The 23,471-nt window shown below is 39.7% G+C and overlaps 1 protein-coding gene across 1 annotated transcript in view; it reads left to right on the top strand.

Moving 5' to 3' along the window:
* CEP85L (centrosomal protein 85L) overlaps nucleotides 1–23,471 on the top strand; it is a gene marked incomplete at both ends in the record, with an annotated part of 122,943 nt that overhangs the window by 86,954 nt on the left and 12,518 nt on the right. Inside the window, 3 exons of the mRNA XM_081998174.1 lie at nucleotides 4,243–4,364; nucleotides 17,653–17,770; nucleotides 19,245–19,421. Of these exons, the coding sequence (XP_081854300.1) occupies nucleotides 4,243–4,364; nucleotides 17,653–17,770; nucleotides 19,245–19,421 (417 nt within the window). The remainder of the gene's footprint in view (nucleotides 1–4,242; nucleotides 4,365–17,652; nucleotides 17,771–19,244; nucleotides 19,422–23,471) is intronic.

The following is a 23,471-nucleotide window of genomic DNA, read 5'->3' as shown; positions in this document are numbered from 1 at the left end:
GGGGGTTTATGAAAGCGTAGGGCAGTGCAAGCAGTTGGCCAAAAGGGATCATTCACTTAGCATAACTTTTGGCACTCTGCTAGCTGCTAGTAATGGGCTGTGAAAACTTTACGGTTGTATTATAGACAGTGCTAAATTATTTAAACTGCAACTTTCAGAAAAAACCCCAACCCTTTAAAATCCATTGCTTTTTTTGAGATTAGCTATCATTTTGACATTTTTGGATTCCACCTTAACTTTGTGATACAGCATGTTACATGGAATGCTGTGCTATTCTGTGTGCTGAGACAGTGAACTGCTTCAGGCAGAAACTATGAACATGTTCGGAGACGATAATTATAATTATCACAATTAAAAACCCAGCCATTATTAGCCTAAGTTATCCAAATGTTTTTACCCTCTAGTCCAGAGAAAAATCATTTTCCCACTGTTAAGAAACATGATGGAATCAGTCAGCAATGTGTGTTCCAGCAATACATATTTGCATATAAGCTAGTATTTTTTTTCCCAGCAGCTAGCTGTGCCTCAGCAGGGACTTGAAGGCTTGCCAGGTCGTGAAAGTCAAGGCCAAGCCCTTGTCAAAAAACAAGCTAGTGAGGACCTTTGGACGCCACTGTGCAAAGGATACTGTTTTAACTGAACAGATGTTCTCAGTCCAAGGCTGATACTCTTGGAAGAGGTGCCAGGCGACAAAAATAGTTGTATTTTATAGGGCAGATGGAAAAGAATGCTGTGTGTTTCAAGCTGGTATTTTATTTCGTAGTTGTGGAAGATTCAAGTTGAGGACTTGGAGTTGTGGATGGCTTTCTGTGTATGAGTCCTAAAAGTGTATCTTGCTCTCACTATTTGGTTTGATGTCCTTAGGAGACAAAATACTCAAATGCAAGTGGACCACCTGTGTGTTACCACACCATTCAAAGCAGCTAGAAGGCTGTTTGGAGTAGTCAACACCATGTGCTCATATATGAGTGAAGTGTCTTGTTATTCTGGGAAGTGCTGAGAATTATTTTTAGCGTATTCTTTTTTTTTTTTTTTAAATTGGCTGAAACATGATATCAGAAACAAATATTTTTTGTTGTTATGATCTGTTCAGAGTGACAAATTGAAGCACACAGTTATAATACAAAATAATATTTTATTTGTTGATACATATGTATATACATCACGTATATACTTCAAAAGATTAGATATATTCCAAAGCTGAAAGTATCTCGGTCAGTCAGCTAAGAAGGCCTTATATCTTAGATTAAAAAAACCCAAATGACAACACTATCGTTAGCATGTAGTTGACAAAAATACTACTCTGCAGAACTCATTGCCTTGCTTTTCAGCAGCCTTAATATTTAATTGACTTCTTGTATAGTTACTTACTGTACTAAAGTTGAAGCATTTTTTTCTAATTTTAGTACAAACTATGAAGTCTGCAAAGGTGCTAGATTGAAGTAATGGTCTTGCTTTGAAGAATTTTGCTAGTGAAACCACTGGTGGCTTCCAAAATGTTTTCAGTTAAGATGGGTTTCAATAGTAATCTTTAATATCTTCCTTTTTATAGTTCAGTCTTAAAGACAAACTTCACCTTGCTCAGTAGATGGGTTGATTTGGCTTTATAAAGCCATATATTTTGTGTTTACCATGTCAAACACTTGTGGGTTGTTTCTTTTGGGTAGAGGTGGAATTTCTGGCTCTGAAAAGTAAGGGTCTAATCCCAACTGCATTAAGGACTGTTTCTTTCTCTTTTTTTTTTGACTGTAGCATGATGGTATCGAGGTGGATATAGAAAAGCATTATTCAGCAATATAATGGGAGAAGCAAAGGAAAAAAATTTCATGACATAAAGTACAGTGACAAAGGCATGTGCGACTAAGACTTTTACTGATAGAGTTTTGTGCTGGTGCCTGTTAATTCTGCCAGATAACTGTAGTACGGAACAATATGTGACAATCCTGAGGTATTCTGTAAGGACCAAAGACAATTTTGAAGTTATCTAGTCTGGATTGAGCGACCCAGGCAAAATTAATTTTAGATTCATTGATCCTTAAAGACTTTGCACGTGTGTTACTTACAGGAAGAACCATGACTTGGTGTCTTTTGTAAGTTCTATCAGACCTCTGCTAAACAAACAAACAAAAAAAGCCACGGTGATATCACTGATGTAGGATTTTTTTAATGCTAATATTGATCATTGTACATGAAAAATGAAGGAAGACAACTGTTAAATCTATCGCAAATGTTAACAAGTGGGTGGTAGATCTTAATCCAGGCAGCACTTAGCTTTGCCGTTCCTTGCCTCACAGTAGAGTGCAGTGCCATCTATAACATAACTTCCTTGAACAGGCATAGGTTTAATAGATTGACTTACTAGAAATTGCAGATGTTACAAATTGAATTCCCACAAAATTTTCATTACTGCTTCAGTAAGCAGTAGTATGAGGCACTTTTCTTAGGCACAGCAATCGAGAGAATTTCAAATGTTTTCTGTGTTTTTTATTGCTTGTGGGATGTAATCATGAATGAGCATGGGATAAGAAATATTAACCATAGTCATAAATCAGTGAACCATTTTAAGAGAAAATCTGATTTTAATATTATTTCACATTTTACTTTTCCTCAAAAAGCACCGTTTATCCAGTCAATATGGTCTTTTCAATAAAGATACAATACTTGATATTGTCCGGCAAGGAACATAGTCAACATTTTCAGTGTGTCTTTGGCCAGAAATGTTTACTGTCTAGAACTTTTGATTTTTTTTTTTTAATGATTCATAACTAATTTTACTATTGAAGCTATCCATTTTATTAAGCAAAGGAAATATTCCTTGCAGCCTATGAATTAAACTTGGGGAGGGGGAGGTGTGTGTGACAGTCTTGAAAGATTGTACAACTAGTAAGTCTTGTCATCTTACATCTGGTTTTAAGTTTTAAATTAAAAGATGGAAAATGTGTTTCTGTCCGTTTTATCAATGGGCAAGCTAGGGATCGAACTGAACTAGACTGAATGGAGAAAAAATACTTTTTCAGCTTACAGAAGAGACCACACCTGTCAGGAGCTGGTCCCTGACTTCACCGCATCATGGTATGGGGGTTTAGGCAATGAATTCTCTCTGAGTGTTACAGTTCACAGTAAAGCTTTGACCAGAAGCATGGACTGCTTGACAGTTGTTTACCTAATTTTAATTGTTGAAGATATGTCTTGGTCTTAATACAGTTCATTGTAATTTCAAATGACATTTAAAACATTTTAGAGCAATACAAATAAAAATATTCTGAAATCTATTTGAACAACACAAAAAAAATCCATATTTTCACTTTTTTTCCCCTTCTGCTGTCCTCTAAAACCATAAAAAGGCAACATAGTTCAGGATGCCTCCCAGATAATAAAAAGAGAAATCTTTTTTTCAGTCATTAAAAAACTGGTGGAAGATTAGGTGATACCTCATGGCAGCCAGTGCTGGGATCCCTCAGTCTGATCACAAAAGTTCTAACTTAAACCTTCCCTTATGTGAATTCCTGATATAAATACTTGTGATACTTTTTAGCTTCTGAATATAAAAAATTTCTTGATTAAACATCCCAGTTAGTTGTTTACTTTTCTCCCAAACCATAATGTTGTTGGTTCATATTCAGTTCAACTGTCATCCGCAGTTTGTTGTGAGACACATAGCCTGGCTTTTTGTGAAGATGAATGGAAAGCCTGAAGTCTGTTACTTGTGAAACTTTTATTCTTGGAAGCAGTTAGAATTTAACCAGAATTGTATTCCCATATTCTCTATTTTAAATGCATACACATCTAGGGCAATTTCTCATATGCTAAAGTTACAGGTGGGCGTCAAACAAGTTAAAGGAATGGTAACTGTTACCCACAGTTACCAGCAGGTCGGAAGCTATCGAGTTATCTTGTTTGTAGTACTACAAGAGTTGCAGCAGGATATGAACATTATGTGGTGTTTGTCTTAATTATGTACTTAAATTCTAAATAAGCTTTTCACCTCAAACTGCTTTCAGAGCTAGGGATTCTTTAGTAGAGAAAAGATAAATTCAGTTTTAAATCACTGACACTGGATTGAAGTTTGTTTCAAGAAACTTCTTTGTAAATACAATTGTTTATATATAAACAAATCTGAATTAAACTGAGAAACAACTGTTAGGTTTCTGAAACAACAAACTGCTTTGTAAATGCCATACTATCTAGGATGATATTTACCTTTACTGTTTTGGAGGCTAATTCTACAATTATTCTATGCAGGTTCCAACTGGAACATCTCGTCAAAGTTACCCAGCTACCAGCTATCAGGACTTCAGCAACTGGGAATCTCTAATGAAAATTAAAGAGGGGCTGCTAAGACAGAAAGAGATAGTGATCGATCGGTGAGTGACCTGCTTCTACTGCATTGATTAGATTAGATGACGTAAAAGCTATGATGTAGAAACTGGCTTTCAGGAGATCTGCTTACTCAGTAAAACTGTTGGATTCCAGTCCAGCACATATTGATGCACAAATACGTGGGAGTTATTCCTTGCTAGGAGAGAAGACTGTCTGCTGGCTAAAAGTCTTTTACAGAGTTGGAAATTTACTTACAAGTTTAATGCCTCTGCAATGGAAGAGGGAGAGAGAGACCAACAGCCAGTTCTGCTGTCAGCTTCCCCATCTTAGCTTCTTAGCAGTCTGGGGGGTTGTACAGGTCTTGGAAGTGACTTGCAAGATGAAATTTGGTAAACTGCATCGCACTTACTTTCTTTTCCATGATAAATACAGAAATGCAATATATTTGAAGCCAGTTGATAAAGCTTTGAGAAATTGGCCTTTGCAGTAACATTCAGTGGTAAAATCCTATTCAAATGCTCATAAAAATTATTCAGATAACAAAATAATAAATCCAGGATCTATATGTCAATAAATACATCGCTTCTTATTAAAATTGCTATCAATCTGAAATGGGCCTTCGCAGCAACTCACTGCTGTTAAGTTTCTGGTATATCTGGAGTAATTTCTGGAGTTCTTGATGTTTGCATAAAATGAAGCCTTAACAAGGAAAATGTGCTTTTAATAAAGGGCATGAGCTTAATGAAGCTTACACTAAATTAGCAGATGTCATCAGGAGCTGCAGAATTTGGATGGAGGACATTTAAGAAGAGCATTTTATATTTGACGTAATTCTCATTTGGCTTCATCTGTGTTTTAATAATAAACTCTTGGCTCGTGGTTGAAAGAGGAGTAGTTGTTCTGATCTTGAAATAGTTGTGCCCTCTTCTTGATAGTTTGCTCCACAGCATGAGGAGGACTGTGTAAAGCAGGTGTGTGCTGATCACAGGAATGTCAGGCATCCATTATGAATGCTTTTATATTCCATCTAGCAATTCCTCTCTTTAAATGGGTGGAGATGGACAACTTGGGCATAATTTACTTTGGGTCCAGGAGAATTAAGCTTGTGCAAGATCTGTTCCTTTATTGCAACAGAGCAAGGCATTGCAGTGGTTTAAGGTGTTTTCTGTCCTCTAGCAATCTGGCCAGTACCCCTGCTGGCACTGTAGTGATGGAGGTCGGCACCAGCTTCCCCAGTTTGTTGTGGCGGATTAGTGTGTGTTTACCTGCCTGTGCAGCTGAAGATGGTAGGCAAAGTTAACCAACTGCAGCAGCTGAGGCACGGGCACACCATCCCACTCTGCCGGCTCCCCTGCAGAGGTGGTGATCTCCCAAGGGGATAAGCAGTTAAAATGGAAACATCCTTAACTGTTGCTTAGATCTCTTCTGTCAGAACCTTTTGATCAACTGCTTAAAGGCTGTCTAAATTACAGTGGTTTTTTCAGGCTTGCTATATCAGTAGTAATGCTGTATAACCAGCAGCCCGCCTCTCAGGTACCAAGTACAGCAGCAGTTGTAAGCATGTTGCCTGTGATGGCTAAGGGCTGTCTTTGGTGCCTCTGCTGAGCATGTAATCCTCCACACTCTCCAGGAAGGCTTGTTATACAATGGCAACTAAAGGCAGTTCATGTTACTCTTCTCACACTGGAAGTCCACTTGTAACCTAGTTGTCTGCTAGTGTTACTTGATACTGTCCATGTTGAGGAAGAAAAGCTATTTTTGATAATTCAGTGGCAGTGTGCTGGTTCTTCTTTTGTACGAGGCATACTTTCATGTGACTTAATGATAGTCAATACATTTCTTTCTGGATTTCTGACCAGAAGCCGGTTGAGATGATTCCTTTTCATTCAGCTGAAAAGGCAAAATACACTCTAAAATCTATTGAAGCAAAAGAAAGACCACTTAGTGATGTTGCAGTCATTTCCTTTAAGTAGACACTTGGTGTAACAGTTAAGCATGTTGTAAATTAGAATGATTCTAATAATATGTAACGAAAAGGCTCTTTTTTTTGAATATTGAGCTTCCATTTGGGCAAAATATTGCCCTAAAAGTTATTATTTTAAAATGAAGTAAAACTATTTAAAATAGATGGTTTGTATTGTTTAAAATTAGTACAAAGTGACGTTGCATATTTAGAAATATTTAACAAGAGGGGTTTTTTTGTTTTTGTTTTTGTTTTTTTTAGAAGACGTAGTGTCTTCTGTGACAAATAGAAATATTTTTGTTTTCACTCATGGAGAAAATGGTACATAGCTGCTGTTCAAAATTCTAGAAATAGAACTCCATTATAAAGCACTAGTGTTATATTTCATATTAGATGGGGTATTAATAAGACTTAAGTGTGAATAATAGCTTATTTCAAGGCATCAAACATCACTAAGCAAAAATTTGGTAGTATCCATATTTAACATGTGGGGACGCAAGGCCTTGAACTGAGAGTCAAGATGATGCTTGGGAGTAAACCAAAGTCTTCTGGCTCCTGGTCTTCCTGAGATTACTTTAAACTTCTTTTCAGAAATTGAATGTACTTGGGAATAGTGACCTAGACTAACTATATAAAGTTTGCTAAAGTGTGGTTAATTAGGATTTAAGATGGTGGTAGTTAAATTACAGAATTAATGCTTTCAGGAATTCTTTTGAGTTTGATAGTAGGTGTTTGCTGAGAAGGCCCTATGTACCTGTGGCTCCTATGGAATTTTAGAAAGTGTCATCTTCTTAAGTCATGTCTCATACTGAATTTACAAACTGGTAACTGGAGGATGCCAGCAAGACTTGTTTAACCCTTGGGAGAGATGGGTTAAGTTCCTGCTGCCTGGAAACCGGAGGAGCAGGATAGCAGCCAGCCTGGGTGACGGGTTCAAGGAACAGCTGGATGAAAAGCAGCACATTGGGAACACCCTTCTCTTGCCCTTGTCTCCAACCTCCCTTTCAACCATAGGGTCATTACCCATTTTTTAACGTTAAACTCTGGGTTGGGAACTGCACTGGGGCCCCGCTAATCCAGGACGTGGAGATTAACATCATTTTGTACCACACACTTTGTTCCGCATAGCGCTGATTAAATGTGTTGATAAATAGGAAAAGGAGGCTTTGTATGGGGCAGTATCCTTACACTGTTCTACCTTTATCTTGTTAAAAATGGGAGGAGGAAAAAGAAACCTGCTGCCTACTTCCCTTCTTTCCACACAATGATAAAAAAGCAACACAAATCCAGCCCTTCTGGATTAGATTATTAAACTTCCTTGTTTTGCATTGGAAGTCTAACAGCTTGGAATAGCTGCAAGCAAATTTCAGATAGCCGTTAAAAATTATTCAAGGAATAATGCTTACAGTGTAAATCATCATACTTGAATAGTTTGGTGTGTCACTAGAAATTCAAAGATGTGAATAGAATTTTTAAAGACCCAAGCATCCACTTGCATCTGTGAGTAGAACAACTGGCTTTATTCCATACACTGTGTTGAACAGGAGATTTAGTAATAAATTAGTTAAAATTGACTTGATTTGTGTAGTCTGTTTGGCATAACAAATACATATTTTTGAGTGTATATGAACAAAGTATCATAAATAGGTTGGTTTAACGGCGGTTTTGATTTGCTTTTTAAAACTACTCTAGGAATCTCTGACGATTTAATGAATTTGAGCCTGAAACTGGTTTTTAAATCTGCTCTTAAAAATGGGTTGGAGACCATACTTGTAGGAAGTGAAAATGTGGTGTGAGGGAGGGAGCCTGGTGTGTGTTGTGCGCACAGGATCACAATGGCACTTCTTAAAGGTATGTGTCATGTTTTCTTCACATAAGAGCTGTTGGTACAGGCTGTGAATAAGAACTTAAGGATTTTGTCTGTAAGAGGAAATCTGCTGCTGTAACACTTACTACTGGAATGTCTATCACCTACTGTACAAAATAATAGGATTATGTCGTTGCCTTACTTCTCTGGCAGTTCAGTATGTAACACTACATTATACTTAGCACCAGAGGGAGCCAACAGTGTGTGTATTGGTTTAGAAAATTATGGCATCACATTTTAATTCTTTGTGTTGCTCGTCTGTTGAGTACGTTCAAAACACTGAAACTACGGTGTTGGTACAATTGCAAGTGTCTCCTGAGACTGGCCAGCTACTGTAGATGTCTCTAGTGTGGTCCTGGCACTGTTTGGCAGGGACTCTGCATAGGGTATATGTGAATAAATGCCAAATATCTGAACATATGACATAAACTGCTGAGAATAACACTGTGCATGCAGTGTTCCCTTCCAGACAGTTTAACGGCATTTGAACAGCTTTTTAAGGAAAGGTAGATACAGAAGTATAATTTTAGTGAATAGCTATGATTCCGCAGGGCGTAATAACATTTACATTCTTAAAACAGTTGCTAAATCATTAGCTTTCCATCCTAAGCATAATTCATTAGCTGAATTATGCTTAGATGTTTTCATTGGGACAACAGAATTAGATTTTCTTTGCCTTGTGTCAAATTGTCCTGACTTCAGTAGTTGACATCAAACTGTATGTGCTCTGAGAGTGCTTACGTTACTGCTGATGTAAAGCTGATGTAAAGCTGTAATTCTCTTAATATGGGATGGTCTGTTAAGATCTGCAGCATTAGCATACCCACTTGAGTGGTAATTTGATGTCATTTTTGAGGAAGCTTTGAAGCTTTATGCCACCCAGGGTCTGAGCGCATGCATGTATAACTGGAAGTCCTGTGTAGGGAGTAGGGCTGTGAGGAACCTCCTCAGAGTATCTTGCTGTGTACAATATTCTTTGCTTACAATAATAGCTTGAAAAAGATGCATTTGTCTTTTCCTGGTGTCACCAATCACCCAGGTAACTTGTGGTTGAGGCTTTTGTATCTTGGGCTGGTAAACTTTCAGGAAGATTTTGTTACAGAGTAATTATTGTAGCAGTTTTAGAAGTTCACCTTTCAGAGGTGAATACTATGATGAAATGGGTTTTGTTAACATTAGTTTTCACATAATAACCTAAATCTTTGCAATAATCAGAGAACGTAGGGCTAGAAAGGACCTATCTAACCTATCTGCTGGGCCGTAGGGAGGACAAGCTGTAGTGGTGGCACTCCTAGTAGATGTCTATGCTATTGCTATCTGCAATAGCAGATGTTCTACTACCTTTCTTGGTGATTAATCAGCTGAAACATCAGAAAACTTTTCCTAATACAAGTTAGTCTGTCTTCCTAGGTCATGTTTTCTAGACCTTTGGTAGCTTTTGTTATTCACTGAGATCTCCCCAGCTGATTCGTACATCTTCCCTTAAGTGTCCAAAGTGGCCAGTTGAGGCGTTCCTCCGGCCGAGCGCTTGTCTGTCTCACAGGCCATGCTTGTGTAGTGTTTTTGCAGTACAAGTCTGTGTAGTTTTGGCTGGCTGCAATCCCAGATCATTTTCTGTGGAACTGGTGCCAGACTGTTTTCTATTCTGTAGATTTCAATATTTTTAGGAAGTTCTAGTATTTGGCAGGGCTGATAACAGCAGGGGAGGTGCAAGGGTTGCTCTGTATTCGTTCTGTCAGGAGACTGCAGAAGTCAAAAACCTCCCACAGTGGGAGAGCGTGTGCAGTCCTCTGAGCAGTCGTGTCTGTATTGCACTCGTGCCTCACACCCCCTTGACTCAGTAGCCCGGCGCATTTGAGAAAGTAGAGTACGGTTGCTGACTGTGCTCTTGCCTGCCTTGCTTCAGCACTAGCTTAGTTCCCATGGGTCAGGCTAGCATTTCCAACTTCTATGCAATTCAGAAGAGTAATTTAAAAAATAAGTCTGTCCAGAACAGAGATCACCTCTTGACTCCCAGAGGCAGTGTTCCCATCTTCTTTTCAAGATAAGTTCTCCTATGACTCGTGGAAAAGTAGTATTCACTTTGAACTGCAGGCTCGTAATTTCACCAAAAATCCCAACTTTATTGCATAGGAAATTTGAGATTATTTTTTCTCATGAACTTTGCTGTTGTTGGAGTTCTTCTTCGCATTGTCTTCCAAATTACGGAAAATGTATTCGCATTGTTTTTAGGACTTTGTTTACTACTTGATCTCTTTCCCTATCGGTACTCTGCACGTTTGGACTTGTGGTCCCAAGAGATCATGCCTTTAAAACAAAGGGATATAAAATTAGTATCCAACTTCTTAAGCAACAAAACAAAGCAGCATACCTCCAGCTGCTGTGTGGAATAAATTATATTTGTAATACAGAAGGATCTGTTTATATTTTTTACTTTGCATCCTGATTCTGAGGCATTTTCACTTAAAGCAACTCTTTCTCGTTAACTCACAACTTTTAAAGGTAAGCATCAATTGTCGTTTGATTTATTATGAAGTTACTAGTGTCCCTTCTGTGGTGGAGTAAGCTCTGTTCTAAAGTCCGTGAAGTGTTTGAAGATACAGGACCTTTATCTTGACTTGTAGTGTAGGACTTAGATTTATGCTAATTTAAGTCTCTTAAAAGTTGAGGGGAGGAAGTGCTTCTCTGGCAGATGTGGGTTTCTAAAGGCTCTTTCTTGTTAGAGTAAGTGAGGTAAGATGGGTTTATGGAGAACAGATGAGTTGGTCCCAGGTTGAAGAAAATATGGTGTATTTCCACGATGCATATGTGACTGTCTGTGTAAGCATGTGTCCAGAGTTCACTTGTCCTATGTGAATATGAGAAAATGATGTGAATGTCAGTTATGTCGTACTAATATTTTTGAGACATACTCAGAAGTGCTTTGTGTGTTAAGCAGTTTATTTATTATTAGTGCTGGTCTCTGAAGACAGTCCAAGCTCGTGCAAGTTCAACTGACTTCTGTTCTCTGCTATCCCATGTCCCTTAAGCTGACTTGAGCTTTTCAAAGGGGGTTCTTTGAGCTAAAGGAAAACTACAAACAAATCAAAATTGAGATCTGTCCATCGTCATTGTGCCCCCTTGATACTTCACTTGTATGGCTGTAATTTTCTTTTTGCTTATGGATCCAGTTAGTGTCAAGTGGTACCGGTAGTTTTTCTCTGGATTCTAGCCGGCTTTGTAAGTAGAGCCATAGTCATCCAGAATGGGGGGAGCTTGGCCCGACATTTCCTGGGGCATAGCATGTTGTCTTCCCCATGTTTGTCTGCAGAGAATAGTGGCACAGGGTATATGCACCACCAGAAACATCCCCTTACTGCCTGTGGGCAAGAGAGACTGCAAATTTAGCAGACCCATAATTGAAATGCACATGTGAACCCTTTTTTGGTCATTCCCTAGCCTGCTTTTAAGTGTTTTCTGAGTCTGACCTTCAAATACAAATGCCCTAGTGAGGAGATGCTTTTATCACTGAGGCCAGTATTTGGCCTGCCTTTCTCCCTTCACTGATGTGCAGAAGAGCACTAACTCTCTTGATGGCACAGTGATGCCGGGGTGGGCCACAGCGGAGGTCCCTGTTCCAGCTGTGGCAACTTCGCTGGGCGATACCCACGGTGTGCCGTGGAGGGGAAGGAGAGCCGCAGTAGTGCTGCCTGGATTCTTGCCTCTCCTCCTCACCACCTCTCCCTTATCAGTCCCTCACCCTCAGCATCATCCCAGGGCCCCAGCTCCAGGGATCAGCCCCACAGTTTTGCTCAGGGCGAGCATTGTTCATATTACCACAAGATTGTCCCTGTTTTTACCCCACAGCTCCTTCAACCCCAGTAACTTCTCACTCTGCTCTCTCCTTTCCAGCCCCACAAGGGCCAGGGGTTCCCGGGGAGCAGGAGGGAGTGGGCAGGAGGCCGTGATCCAGTGAGGTGCTGAAAGCTAATGTCCAGGGCACAGGAGAGACACCAACAGCCTCTCTCTAAACAGATGGGGCAACACAGTGTTAGTGCATTTTCATCTTGTCATCCGCATATACCAGCTGAAAGTGAGCAGCTTATTTACAGACCTGGCTTTAGGCAAGCTAGAAATAGTTACTTGATGTTAGGGCATGCTAATGGTCATTACAAGAGAAGAGGGTAGCTGGTGGGCTGTTTTGCTGTTTGCAAGGGCTTAAAAAGAGTGGTGTTATTTTTTTTCCTTAGGTGCATAATTGGCTGAAAATATTCTGTGATTTACTTTTGTCCCCCATCCCCTTAGCATCAGAAAGATAGAAGTTTGAGACAAATTTAGTGAATCGCCCTTCTCAGCTGCTTGATGCTCGGAATTTACTTTCTCCCCAAACATAGTGACATTCAGGATCAAGGGCTTTTGCTTTCTTCTACAGCAAGGGACATTGGCAGAGACCTGCCACAACCATGCTGGCATACATCACTTCATAGGTTTCAGTCCTTTGAGTGTGGGCTTTTAGCTTCCTGATGATTGACAATCTTTGGTTTGATTTAAATTGTTGGGCTCAACACAGAAGTTACTGTGTGGTGATGGAAATACCAGTGGCAGGCAGGAAGCCAAATAAGGAGAACTACTCTCCTTAAATACCATGAAAAAAATTACACAGAATCAACATCTTACGTAGCCTAGTCTCTAGTGCCAGTGGTTCGTGTAGGGGTAATAGTTGGTAGTTCCAAGAAAGGTGAGAGAATGGTATGATCTGCTACGACAGGTTTTTAACTTTTCCTTCCTTACAAAGTATCATTGATCTGCAGTAGTGAAACATGACTGAAGCCTTGAAATTTTGTTTACAAAAATAAAGAATGCTTGAGAAAATAGAAGAAAAGGGAGCAAAAGATACATGTTTTTTACAAGACGTGGCAGTAGGCCAAAGTCATTACCTCATGAAAATGGTAGGGTTCTCCCTAAGTCATCTAGTTAGCATGTTAATAACTAACAAGTGGGAATTGGGACAAAAGACCTGCCTATAGGGGACCATAGAGCACATAGCCACTGCTTGGGTCATTTATGTTGGATAACCTGTCACTTCAGCTGAGTTCTTTCAGAAAGAATGTACCTGGGAGCAGCACAGGGAAGATTTGATCTCAGGATACTTATAAATTATAGCTGGAGGTTCAAAAGGCATAGTCCAGAGTATTGGTGAAATTTTTAGAATAATTACAACAACAATAAGCACATTTCTTCTGAGAAAAAAAGCCTGAAAATCTTTGTATCTGAACAAAAATACAAGACAAGGTTTTCAGTGCATAATGCAGGTAACAGCAGTGGTCTTCTGTGTACCGGAGGATCTTCTCCTAGTTCAAAAGGAGTGTCAGTTCTCTTTTTGTCCATTTGTTACTGTACCACCATCCTCCATTTCTGGAGACAATATTACACCTTGAGGGATAGCTGGAAAGATTTATGCCAGAAGTGTTTGTGAAATCAGTTATTAGTGTAATGTTTGTATTAATCAATTGGATAGAAGAGTTAAAGTTTATACATCTTTCAATGACATTTCCTTCTCAAACATCAATTTAAATAAGGAATACTTTTAAATGTCCATCTCAAAAGGATGTTTTTCATTCTTGCCTTTTTTGACCTTTTTTTTTTTCTTTTTGTAAAACAAACTTTTCTCCCCTCTGCATCCCTTTGCTTGGTTGATGACTTTAGAGCAGGATATTGCCTGCTTTCCTCTTCTTAAGTTGGAGTGTAAGGGGAAGGGACATGTCAAGACGGAGACACTTGAAGTGAAATGGATTATTTTCCCTTTGTCCAAAGGAGCTGAATGAAACCCCTGATGCTCACATAATATTCTAATAACTTTTACTTTGCTATCAACATAGCATTCTAACACTCACACATGACAAAAAAAACCAGAGAATTTGTGAAGGAGAGTGGTTTCCATGGTACCTAGATACGGTATTGTCATTGAAACTGGTTGTGGGAGCTGCAGTCTGGTTTCTGTAAATGCAAGTCTGAGGGTGGGCTCCTGTCAGGTTCCCCTGTGCCTTGAGCTCAGGCCACAGCCTGCGCCCACTCGTACGTGAATTGCTTCTAGAATCACAAAAGGTTGAGGAGCTCGATGTTTGGAGACTTCAGTCCAGTGTAAGACTATGAGATTGGAAATTCCTGTGTTGAAAGTTAGAGGAAAAGGAGTATGTCAGAGTGATGCAGTGCAGCTGTGTAACTGTAGTGTCTATGGCAAAAAAATTTCAAAAGTGAATTTCATCTTTTTTAACACATCTTGAACCCTTGGGGCGACTTGAGGGTGTTACCAGCTGATCAGAGAAAGGGAAGAGTGGAGGAGAGTTTGCCAACATTGGTCACAACAGTTCCAGAATTTCAGTCTCGTGCACGAGGTTAGAAACATTATAGTTGATAAAAGGCAAAAGTAGCATTGCTGCCTAGAAGGTAAAATCCCTCAGTTTCAGGATTACTTATATCTGGGCCTACCCAGAGTGGCAGTTGCCATGTATCTGAGCAGCATTTTGAAAGCACCTAAATGCTGAAGGTTGTGGGTTTTTGGTTGGTTGGGGTTTTACGGGGGTTTTTTTTTGTTTTGAAAGCGCTGGGATGATTGATGGGTCATAGGGAGGCTTCTGGGGACAGTGGTCCCACTGCAATATGCAAGCTGTGTTTGTGCGAGCGTTTGAACTTTTCTACACTCCTTTTAAATAAAACTCACAGTCTGTGGTTATGCAGCAGAGTAATAATAACAGCTGTGGGCTAACAGAGGATTAAAACTGTCTTAGCATATGAGAACATTGGTGATAAAATGCATCTGGTATGAAGTCTCCAAAGACTTACAGGATTGTATGCAAACAGTAAATATGTTTCTATGGTGCTTATCTTCTATTCTGCTTGTGACTGCTGGGCTGTTTTAAGAATTTTTGTTTCTGGGTGCCATGAGGTGAATGATATTTTCAGAGGTGTGGTTATGCAAAGAAGTTGTGCGGGACCTACACAGCCTTAAACAGTGTGTTTTGTTGGCAAGGTTTTGTAATGGTGGAGAGTTTCACGCTTTGCAGAGTGAAAAGAAGTAAGCGAGTTACACTCTGTCCTAGCACAGCTCTGTTTCATCATGGATTAATTTGTCTCACCTTTTTTCCTGCAAGGATTTGGTAGGGTAGGAAAGGATTATGAAAGGAAATATGGTAATGTAGCTCAAACGACACCAGCATTTCAAAAATATCTTAAAACATTTACTCTAGGCTGTAGTGTCTAGTTCAGGTTATTGAAATCCTGCCTGTGAAGGAAGGCACTGCTGAGATACAATCAACCACAAACAGAAAATTATGTAGTGCCTTCAAGGGATAAGACACATGGATAAATAATTTTAAAACACATGGGGCAAAGATATTTTAATAGATCTGTCTAGTAAGTAATAAGGTGATAAAAAATGAAAAAATATTTCTGCTCATAGGTTAAGACAACTCATTTTGGTATTTGTGACTAAGCATGCACAGAAGTCATCAAGGCTTTATGTTTTCTCATATGATTATATAAGCTCTCTTGGACTCATATAAGGTCTGTTACAAGTTAAGAGCGTATTCTTTTACCTGATCTTCAAATCTGCTTCTTCCAAAATAAGTTTGAAGCTTTTTGCTTGTAGTGCCATCATACAGATGCCAACCAGAACTATACAGAGTCTTTCAGTGTTACATACTCCTCCTATATTTGTACAACCTTGTTCCATCTAGACAGTGGAATGGAAGAGGGAAGCCTCAAAATCACTGGTGGCGATACAGAATGTTTCAAGACTTGCTATGGAGTCATGTAAATACATTCAGTTGCTCGGTTTTTATTAATTGCATGGAATGAATTGTTCTAACATACTGCCAAATTGCAACTTATTAATACAGTTTTTCCATTCATTGCTATTCTTTATAGATGTAAAAATAGGGAACCATAAAAAAGATCTTCTGTAGGCATGCATCATATCTTCTGCAATGTGTATAGCTTAAAAGTTTAACTTCTAATATATTCACTATTTTAGAAATATTAAATTCCTCTTGTAAACCAAATACTTGGGATACAGTTGGCTGACGACTAGCTAGGAGAATGTATGTGACTAAAACATTCCCTTTAATTGGGTTTTTGCATCTTATTTTTCCTCTTAAAATTTGCAGTTGGCATCTTTTCAACTAATATGTCTTTTGTGTTAGTTTATAGATTGTATAATACATATTTTGTATACTCATGATAACATTTCTGAGATGCTCTTCCTAAACACAACCCTCCCCAAATTTAAAAAAAGCAAACCAACTTTGATCTTCTTCTGTACTTTTAGAGGATTTGCTTTTCCAGTGGCAGGTCTTGTCCTTTAAAGTTAGCCTGCATTTGCCACTTACCTCCACTTAAGATTGGGTTGAGTCATCTCGGTTCAGCATCATTGTTTCCAGAAAAGCCAATCATACTACATGGTTAGAGGTGAAGCTTTGAGAAAAAATTTCATGCTTGCATACAGATATGTCCTAGTATAAAAAAGAAGGAAAAAGGGAAATTAAAGGAGTGCACAAAATTGCTTTTATTGAGTAGGTTGCTATGTGTGTTTCTGATGGGTGCTGACAACTCCATTCTGGAGTCTGTTATTGAGGTGCCCATCGCTCCATAGGGAGTACAGCACTCCTCACAGGGCTGTAACATGGACTGGCGCTGAGACCTGGCTAATATTTGACCTGCGGTCATGCTAATTCAAATGCGGTCATGATTTAAGCAGTGATATAATTTGTGATATAATTAAATAGTGATATAATAGTGATACTGTTTCTGCTGTACACTGGCCAAGTGATTGGTGTAAGAGGTTAATTCTGGTTTAGTATGCAGTGCAGTATTTTACCCTAGGGGTAGGGAACATCTTACGTAAAGCAGTTGACTGAGAAACCAAAGCAAAGCAAAAAGACCAACCTTGCAGGAAAGCCATGCAGACTGTCTTATATAATGACTTTTTCTTCTTAAGTTCTTTCTGCTCCCCTTGATTTAGAAATCTCTTTGACCTGTGTCAAAAGTCAGCTCCGTCAAAGGGAGAGGGGCCAAGCAGAAGTCCAAGTAAAATGAAGGTGTGAGTTTTGTTTTCGTTCTGCTTTCTGTATATTTTTTCCTGCTTATACTTCTGGCCCTAGGAACAAATGCCAACAGAAGCCTCCCTCAAACCCCCACAGAATTGTTACAGTTTTCAAATTGTATTTCTACAAAATTTGCTTATTATTGCCAATTGCGTGCAGACCCTTTGGGGTATGCTTAAGTGAAAGTTACATGGCAACTGTTGTTTAATAGTTCATATCCTGATGAGATTGATTCCAGTTCTAGAGGTAAACTAGACTAGTTGCAGTCTGGCTGTGGTGGGAAAAAGCCCACAACTAATATATATCCAGGATAGTCGAATAACATTGTTACAGTATTCTTTAGTATAAGTCTTAAGATCTATGGTTTTTTTTTTAATCTCTATTCCATTCCTTTTCTTTTCAAATCAAATTGTGTATTACAGGCAAAAGCAACAAATTAGCAATTTACATCAGAAGATAAGGGAGAATGAATTACGAGCTCAACACGCAAGACTGAGCCATCTTGTGAACTGCGAAGAACCTTACATAGCTAATTTGCAGGTAGGATGGATATTTTTCATTCAGCAAAACTTACCATTGCACAGTAACTGTCACCTGAAAGCATGTTCACAATTTACTGCAGGCCAAAACGTAGATCTTTTGTGATTATTGATGGTTATATAATTGTATACCCATAAATTGTATAGAGGAGAATACCCTCTCAGTGTTACCTTATATTTGCAGAAATTTAAGTTATATTAACATTTTGAGTATACTTGTTTTGAAATTTGATAAAAATGGGGTAAGATTGAGGGATTGTGACACTGTAAAAACGAGGGTTTTATACAGGGAGATATGAGGAAATGAAGTCATTTGATAAGAGACCATCTGAAAACAACTGATGGAAGGTTTTCTGAAGAGGAGAAGAGGTACTACCCAAAGGAGTGGTTAGATTGTGTTAATAGAATACATGGAAGAAGTGTGAGAAGACAAAATGACTGATGGAATACCTTTGCACAAGACACCTGAAAAGCATACAGATTAGTACTCCTAGAAAACACTTCGTGTGAAAGGGAATATGTGGTTGTATTTTGGGCATACCTGTCCTAATTTTTATCTAACTAGCACAAATCTCAGAAAATGTAAGGGTGAGGTAGCACAGGCTAACCGTGAAAATGCAGATTAGTTTGAGGACTGTGGCTTGATTTGTGTGCCTTCTATAAGATTAATTTACAAAGGCAGATCTTCTTTAATGGAGGTTTTAATGTCTTTTAATGCTTTGCTGAGGAATGTTACTAGTAAATACTGTCTGTATAATTTCTTTAAAGACAGCAATTCATGTTATTAAAAGAATCTTGAAACTGAAAGCCTAACGGGATCCATCTCTCATCCCACATGCAGTTGATTTCCATTTTGTGCTTGTCTGTGGGCAGTGGAGGTAGAAGAGTAATATTGAACTGCATGAAAGGGAAAGGGAAGAGGGTTTTGGTAGACAGGACAGAAGGTAGAAGGCCTGACCTCTGACTGTAGCCGTAGTCTCAGGCTTGTCCCTGGACCCTTCTGCACCTCAGGTGTGATAGCTCTAAGGTTTGACTAGGACTAATGTTCTGCTTTAGAAAGATCTTGAGATCAGGGCACCTCTTGCTTTACTATATTCATAACCATTTCATAGTGTTTTTCTTCTTAGGGGATGGTATGATAATGCAGTGGCAGTGATTTGTTTTGAAAACACTTTTTGTTTGGCTTTTCAGGGATTTCTTTTAGAAAAGTCACACCTCTTCCATAAATCTGAGGGGAAAGTGGCCCCACAATGTTCATTTGCATGTGTTGTGAATGTAAAGATGCCCAGCTACTTTATTTTTTTTTGCTCCAGATTCCTGAAATACATGTTACCGCATATTTTAATGTTTGAAAAATCAAACCCCACCCTTCCTGACAGTGGAAAAAAATGCAGGACTGTTTTCTGCTGTGCTGCTGAAGTATACGGTGGTATATGTGCATTCATTTGTACAATTATTTTATTTGTTTTTGTAAGCAACCACAGTATGAGAACACATCGCTGCAACCTCACGTTTCTGAAAGATCAACATCCCACCTTGAGGAGCTTGAGCGAAAGATTGCAGCAGCTGAGAATAAGGAATTACAACTCAGTGAATTTGTAAAACAAATTTCAAACAAATCTAGTGAGGAGAAAAAGAAGATGGAAGAGAAGGTAAGTGTCTTTCATGTTCCAGATTTCCTTTTGACGCTGTTATAGCAACACATGATTTGTTTGCTAGAAGGCAACTTATTGCGTAGGTTGCTGAGCTATATTCAGAAGGTAACTAAACTATCTGTGATAGACAAATTTGGTAGTTAGTGATTGTGGGTGTTGGCAATGGGTAAATCTGAACATGTAGTGAATAGATTGTAAAAAGTGATACTAGGTGAAATGGCAATCATGATGACAGTTTTAAGCAGGTATCAGTTAAACTTGCTTTGAAGAAAAGCTGCTCTAAGAATTCATGTAACTTGAAGTGTTAAAAGTATCATTTGAAAACGTAGCAAGACTATGAAAATGAAATCCCTATTTTTAGCATGTCCGGTAAATGTGAGCCTCATGCTTTGAGATGCACTTACAAACCTGGATGTGCCTACTCAGTAGGAGTGATTCTCTTGTAGCTTTGCTAGGATGTGCAGAGTAGACTTTAGTCTGAGACAAGGAAGGGGCTTAGATGGCCGTGGTTTTGGAACTGTTTCCATGAGGGGTTTCTTTGGAGGTTGAAGCAATACCCAGGGATAGTTTTGAATGTCCTGGCAGCCTTTCTTTACAGCAAACAAGAATGTGCCATTGACCAAATATTTCCTAATTAATGTTTAAGGATATGTTGTCACTGTTACCTTCTCTTCTTTGATCACTGGGCCTTAATACTGGGCTTCAATTTATATTAATGCAGGTTCAAGGGGTAGGAGCAGTATGATACAGTAAAGTGGCAGGTGGAAAGACAAAGAAGAAAGTGTAATTAATCTCAAATTCTGCCTTGCCGTTTCCTATGAACTCTGCAGTATGCTTTTCACTAAGGGTGACATTGAGGAAGGGCAGAAATTGGATGCTGCTGCTTCTTCTTGTCTCAGCTTTTACTGCTTGTGTTCCTCACTGTGTAGGAACTGCTGCTGTAGGTGGTGGCAGTGGTGAGGACCTGTGCAGCAGTGCTTGTGGCAGTGGGATGGTCTGTAGCTTGGAGCCTGATTCACTGCACAATCGTGATTGACCCCCTAACACCCATCCATTCTGTGCACTGAACAAAAGGCTCTCAAGGAGAGAAAGGGCAGGGAGAGGGAGCATGTGTTTCTGTAATAAAATTAGTGCCCTTCTGTTTGAGGGAAGACTGCGGAGGGAGGAAGGAGCTGTGCTCTGTTCCTGCAGGGATGTGGCAGGCCGGGAACCTGAGCAGTAGGCCAGGTGTTGAGCCTGGGTAAAGCCATCTCTGGAGTTCCTCTGCTGTGTTTACAGGGAGATCAGCCCACAGCCCAGAGGCTTGGTGTCCCAGGTCGGTGACTGATGTTAGGGAACAAAAATACATTTTCTGTACTCATCAGAGGGATTGTTGCCAATAGCTGTGCTAGGGTTATTTCCAAGTAAATTTCTGCCTCTTCAGAGAGGGTGAGTTTGTTGGGGTTTTTTTCCATTCCAAAGCCAGATTTGGCCAGGGGCTGGGGAGAGTGCTGTTAACATTCAAGTGAGCTTTGCTTGTAAGTGTATGACTAAAAGAACACATAGAAGTTTAGGTTCAGGTTGCTGGCATGCATTTCTACTACTCTGTCTGCTCCACTTCTGCAAATAATACTATATTTTCCTACATTGGAGCTTCTAACATACGCTATTTAAATACAGTGTACAGATGGTATGTTATTGACAATAAGCAACAAGCTGTGGCCATTTGGTGTAGGTGGGAGAAAAGAAAACATAAGGAACACTCCTGTTTCCTTGACTGTCTTTTGTCAGTGGTGAAAGGTCTAGGAAAGTCTCCCTCATCATAAAAACAGGATGTGTTGGAACTGGAAAAGGTTCAGAGGAGAGCAACAAGGCAGATATCCATCAGAAAATCACAGAAGACATGATTAAGTCTTCACACTGGAAAAGAATTGACTGAAGGACAGTGTGAGGAGTCTGCAGAGTCAGAGGGGAGCAGAAGCAGCCTTCTAAGGCGCTCTCCCCACTCTAAACAGCCTAGAGGGGATGGAGGGCAGTCAGCTCCTCACTGCAGCTCTCATTGCAGGAGTGAGGGCACATCTAGTGAAGCTCTAGGAGCCAAGTACATGATCAGCAAAAGCAGCTGATTTCTCATGCCAATTCTCTATAGTAAACCTGTAGATTGTCTCTCTGAAGGCTGTTGTGGATGCTAAAACTATAGGTGGGCGCAAGGGAAAAATGTGTGAGTTGATGGAAGTGCAGCCTTGTTCTAAATGCACAGAAATCCTAACTGCCTCAGGAGAGCCCCTAAGGTGAAAGCAGCCGGCGGCTGGAAAAATATATTTTCCTTGTTCTTTCCCTATGGTAGACAATTGTTTATGGCCACTGTTGGAGATGAGATATTGGACTAGAAGGCCTCTTGGTCTGAAGTGCTGTGTCCTTTCTAACATTAGGGTGGATGTACTTGATGCTTTCCTTTTGAGAAACTGCAAGGCTAGCAGAAATCAGAGGTGCTGTTTGCCCACCGTCGGCATCATACTTGTCTTTGTCCCATGCAGACATACCAAGCAAGGCAGTATTTGTATCACCTTGTGAATAATTCTGGTGCTTGAAGAGAAGGTTTGTTTTGCGCTAGGTTCCCTGTGTAGTGTAGGACTGAGGTGATTGAGAGCTCTTTAATTCGCACTGAAATTTCGGAAGCCTGAAAAAGCTTCCCTGGCTGGCTGGTAGTTGTGGTAGCTCCTCACAGCTTCCTAGCTGAGGGAGCCTGCTAAGGTAGATACTGCAGTACCCTCCACCAGTGTCCGTGTCACGAGTGCCTAGGTTCTTTCCTTTCCCTTATGCCAGGCATGAGTGTGCCTCTTGGCATCTGCAGCTCTCACTTCAGTTCTGAGGCATTTTGTCTGGAAATTGGACTGCTGGGCTGGAAAAGCTTCAGTTCAGACACCTGTACCCTGCTGGCTGCTCCTTCTCCCTCTGCTGTGGGTAATTGTGAAGGACTCCTGAAAGGTACTGCTGATAGCCTGTAGTAGTGTTCTCCCCTATGATTTCTGTGGCCTTGTGTTTAATGTTAAATTGCCAAGAGGCAAGAGCTTTCCTATTTTTTCCTGCCCCAACAAAATCATCAGCAGTGTGTGTGAAGAGGGAATTTAAAAAAGCAAACCCCAAGCTTGTTTTCCCCTCAGCAGAGTCAGCAAGAGTGAATAGAAAAAAAAAAACCCAAGGTTTTTTTCATCTCATATGAGAGGAGGTAGAAAAAGTCCTTAGGGTGATGCTGAGGATTTAGAGAGGGCAGGAGGATTCCTAAGGGAAACATGGTAACTATTAGAAGGAGAGAAGCTGCAGGAGAGGAAATTCCCGATGGTATGTATGCAAGACAAGAAGAAGATTTAGAAACCATGTCATCTTCGTCACACAAGTCCTGGAGTATTCTGACTGTTCAACTTGTCATACTTAGTGGTGTGTGAGAAACAGAGGGAATAGATTCACTTACCTAATGGTCAGACTCCTGGTAATTCTTACTGTGCGATGTTGGCTGACATACATGTTTTTATATCACTGCCTTAAGGCTTTGGGGTATGGGGGAGTATGTGCTTCTGAAGCACATATTGTGGCAGAAGATGAGTTGCAGTTTTACCTTCCTGGACATGGGATTTGCTTTGGCTTTGTCTAATCAGCTTTTAAAGCAGCTTGAAATCTTTGTTCAGCTTTGAGGTCTTGATAAAACAAAAGATACAAGGATTTCCAGCCTTTTGGCAGTCTTGAGTTTTGTGACCCATACAGAAGGCTATCACTAGAAAAACTTTCCAATTATTATTCACTTAAACTTTTCAGTAGGCTGTGTTACTGAGCTCTGACATTGACAGTGTCATACATTTATTTCTCAGTGAGATGGATGTCTGTAGCACCAAAATAGAAGTACATTTAGCATTTACTGTAGTTGACAAGTGTTTGTTACCTGTGAATTACAACACCTTGGCTCAAGCAGTAGAGATACTATTTTTCATTAAATTAGACTATGACTGGAAAATACTCTTTTTCCTGCCTTCCTTCCCCCTTTTTTCACCTAGGTAATAAAATAAGTACCAG

Source organism: Phaethon aethereus (assembly GCF_964289735.1).
Source record: "Phaethon aethereus genome assembly, chromosome: 3".
NCBI lineage: Eukaryota > Metazoa > Chordata > Aves > Phaethontiformes > Phaethontidae > Phaethon > Phaethon aethereus.
The sequence above is the reverse complement of the archived record's forward strand: the minus strand, read 5'-3'. Positions and strand labels throughout refer to the sequence as shown.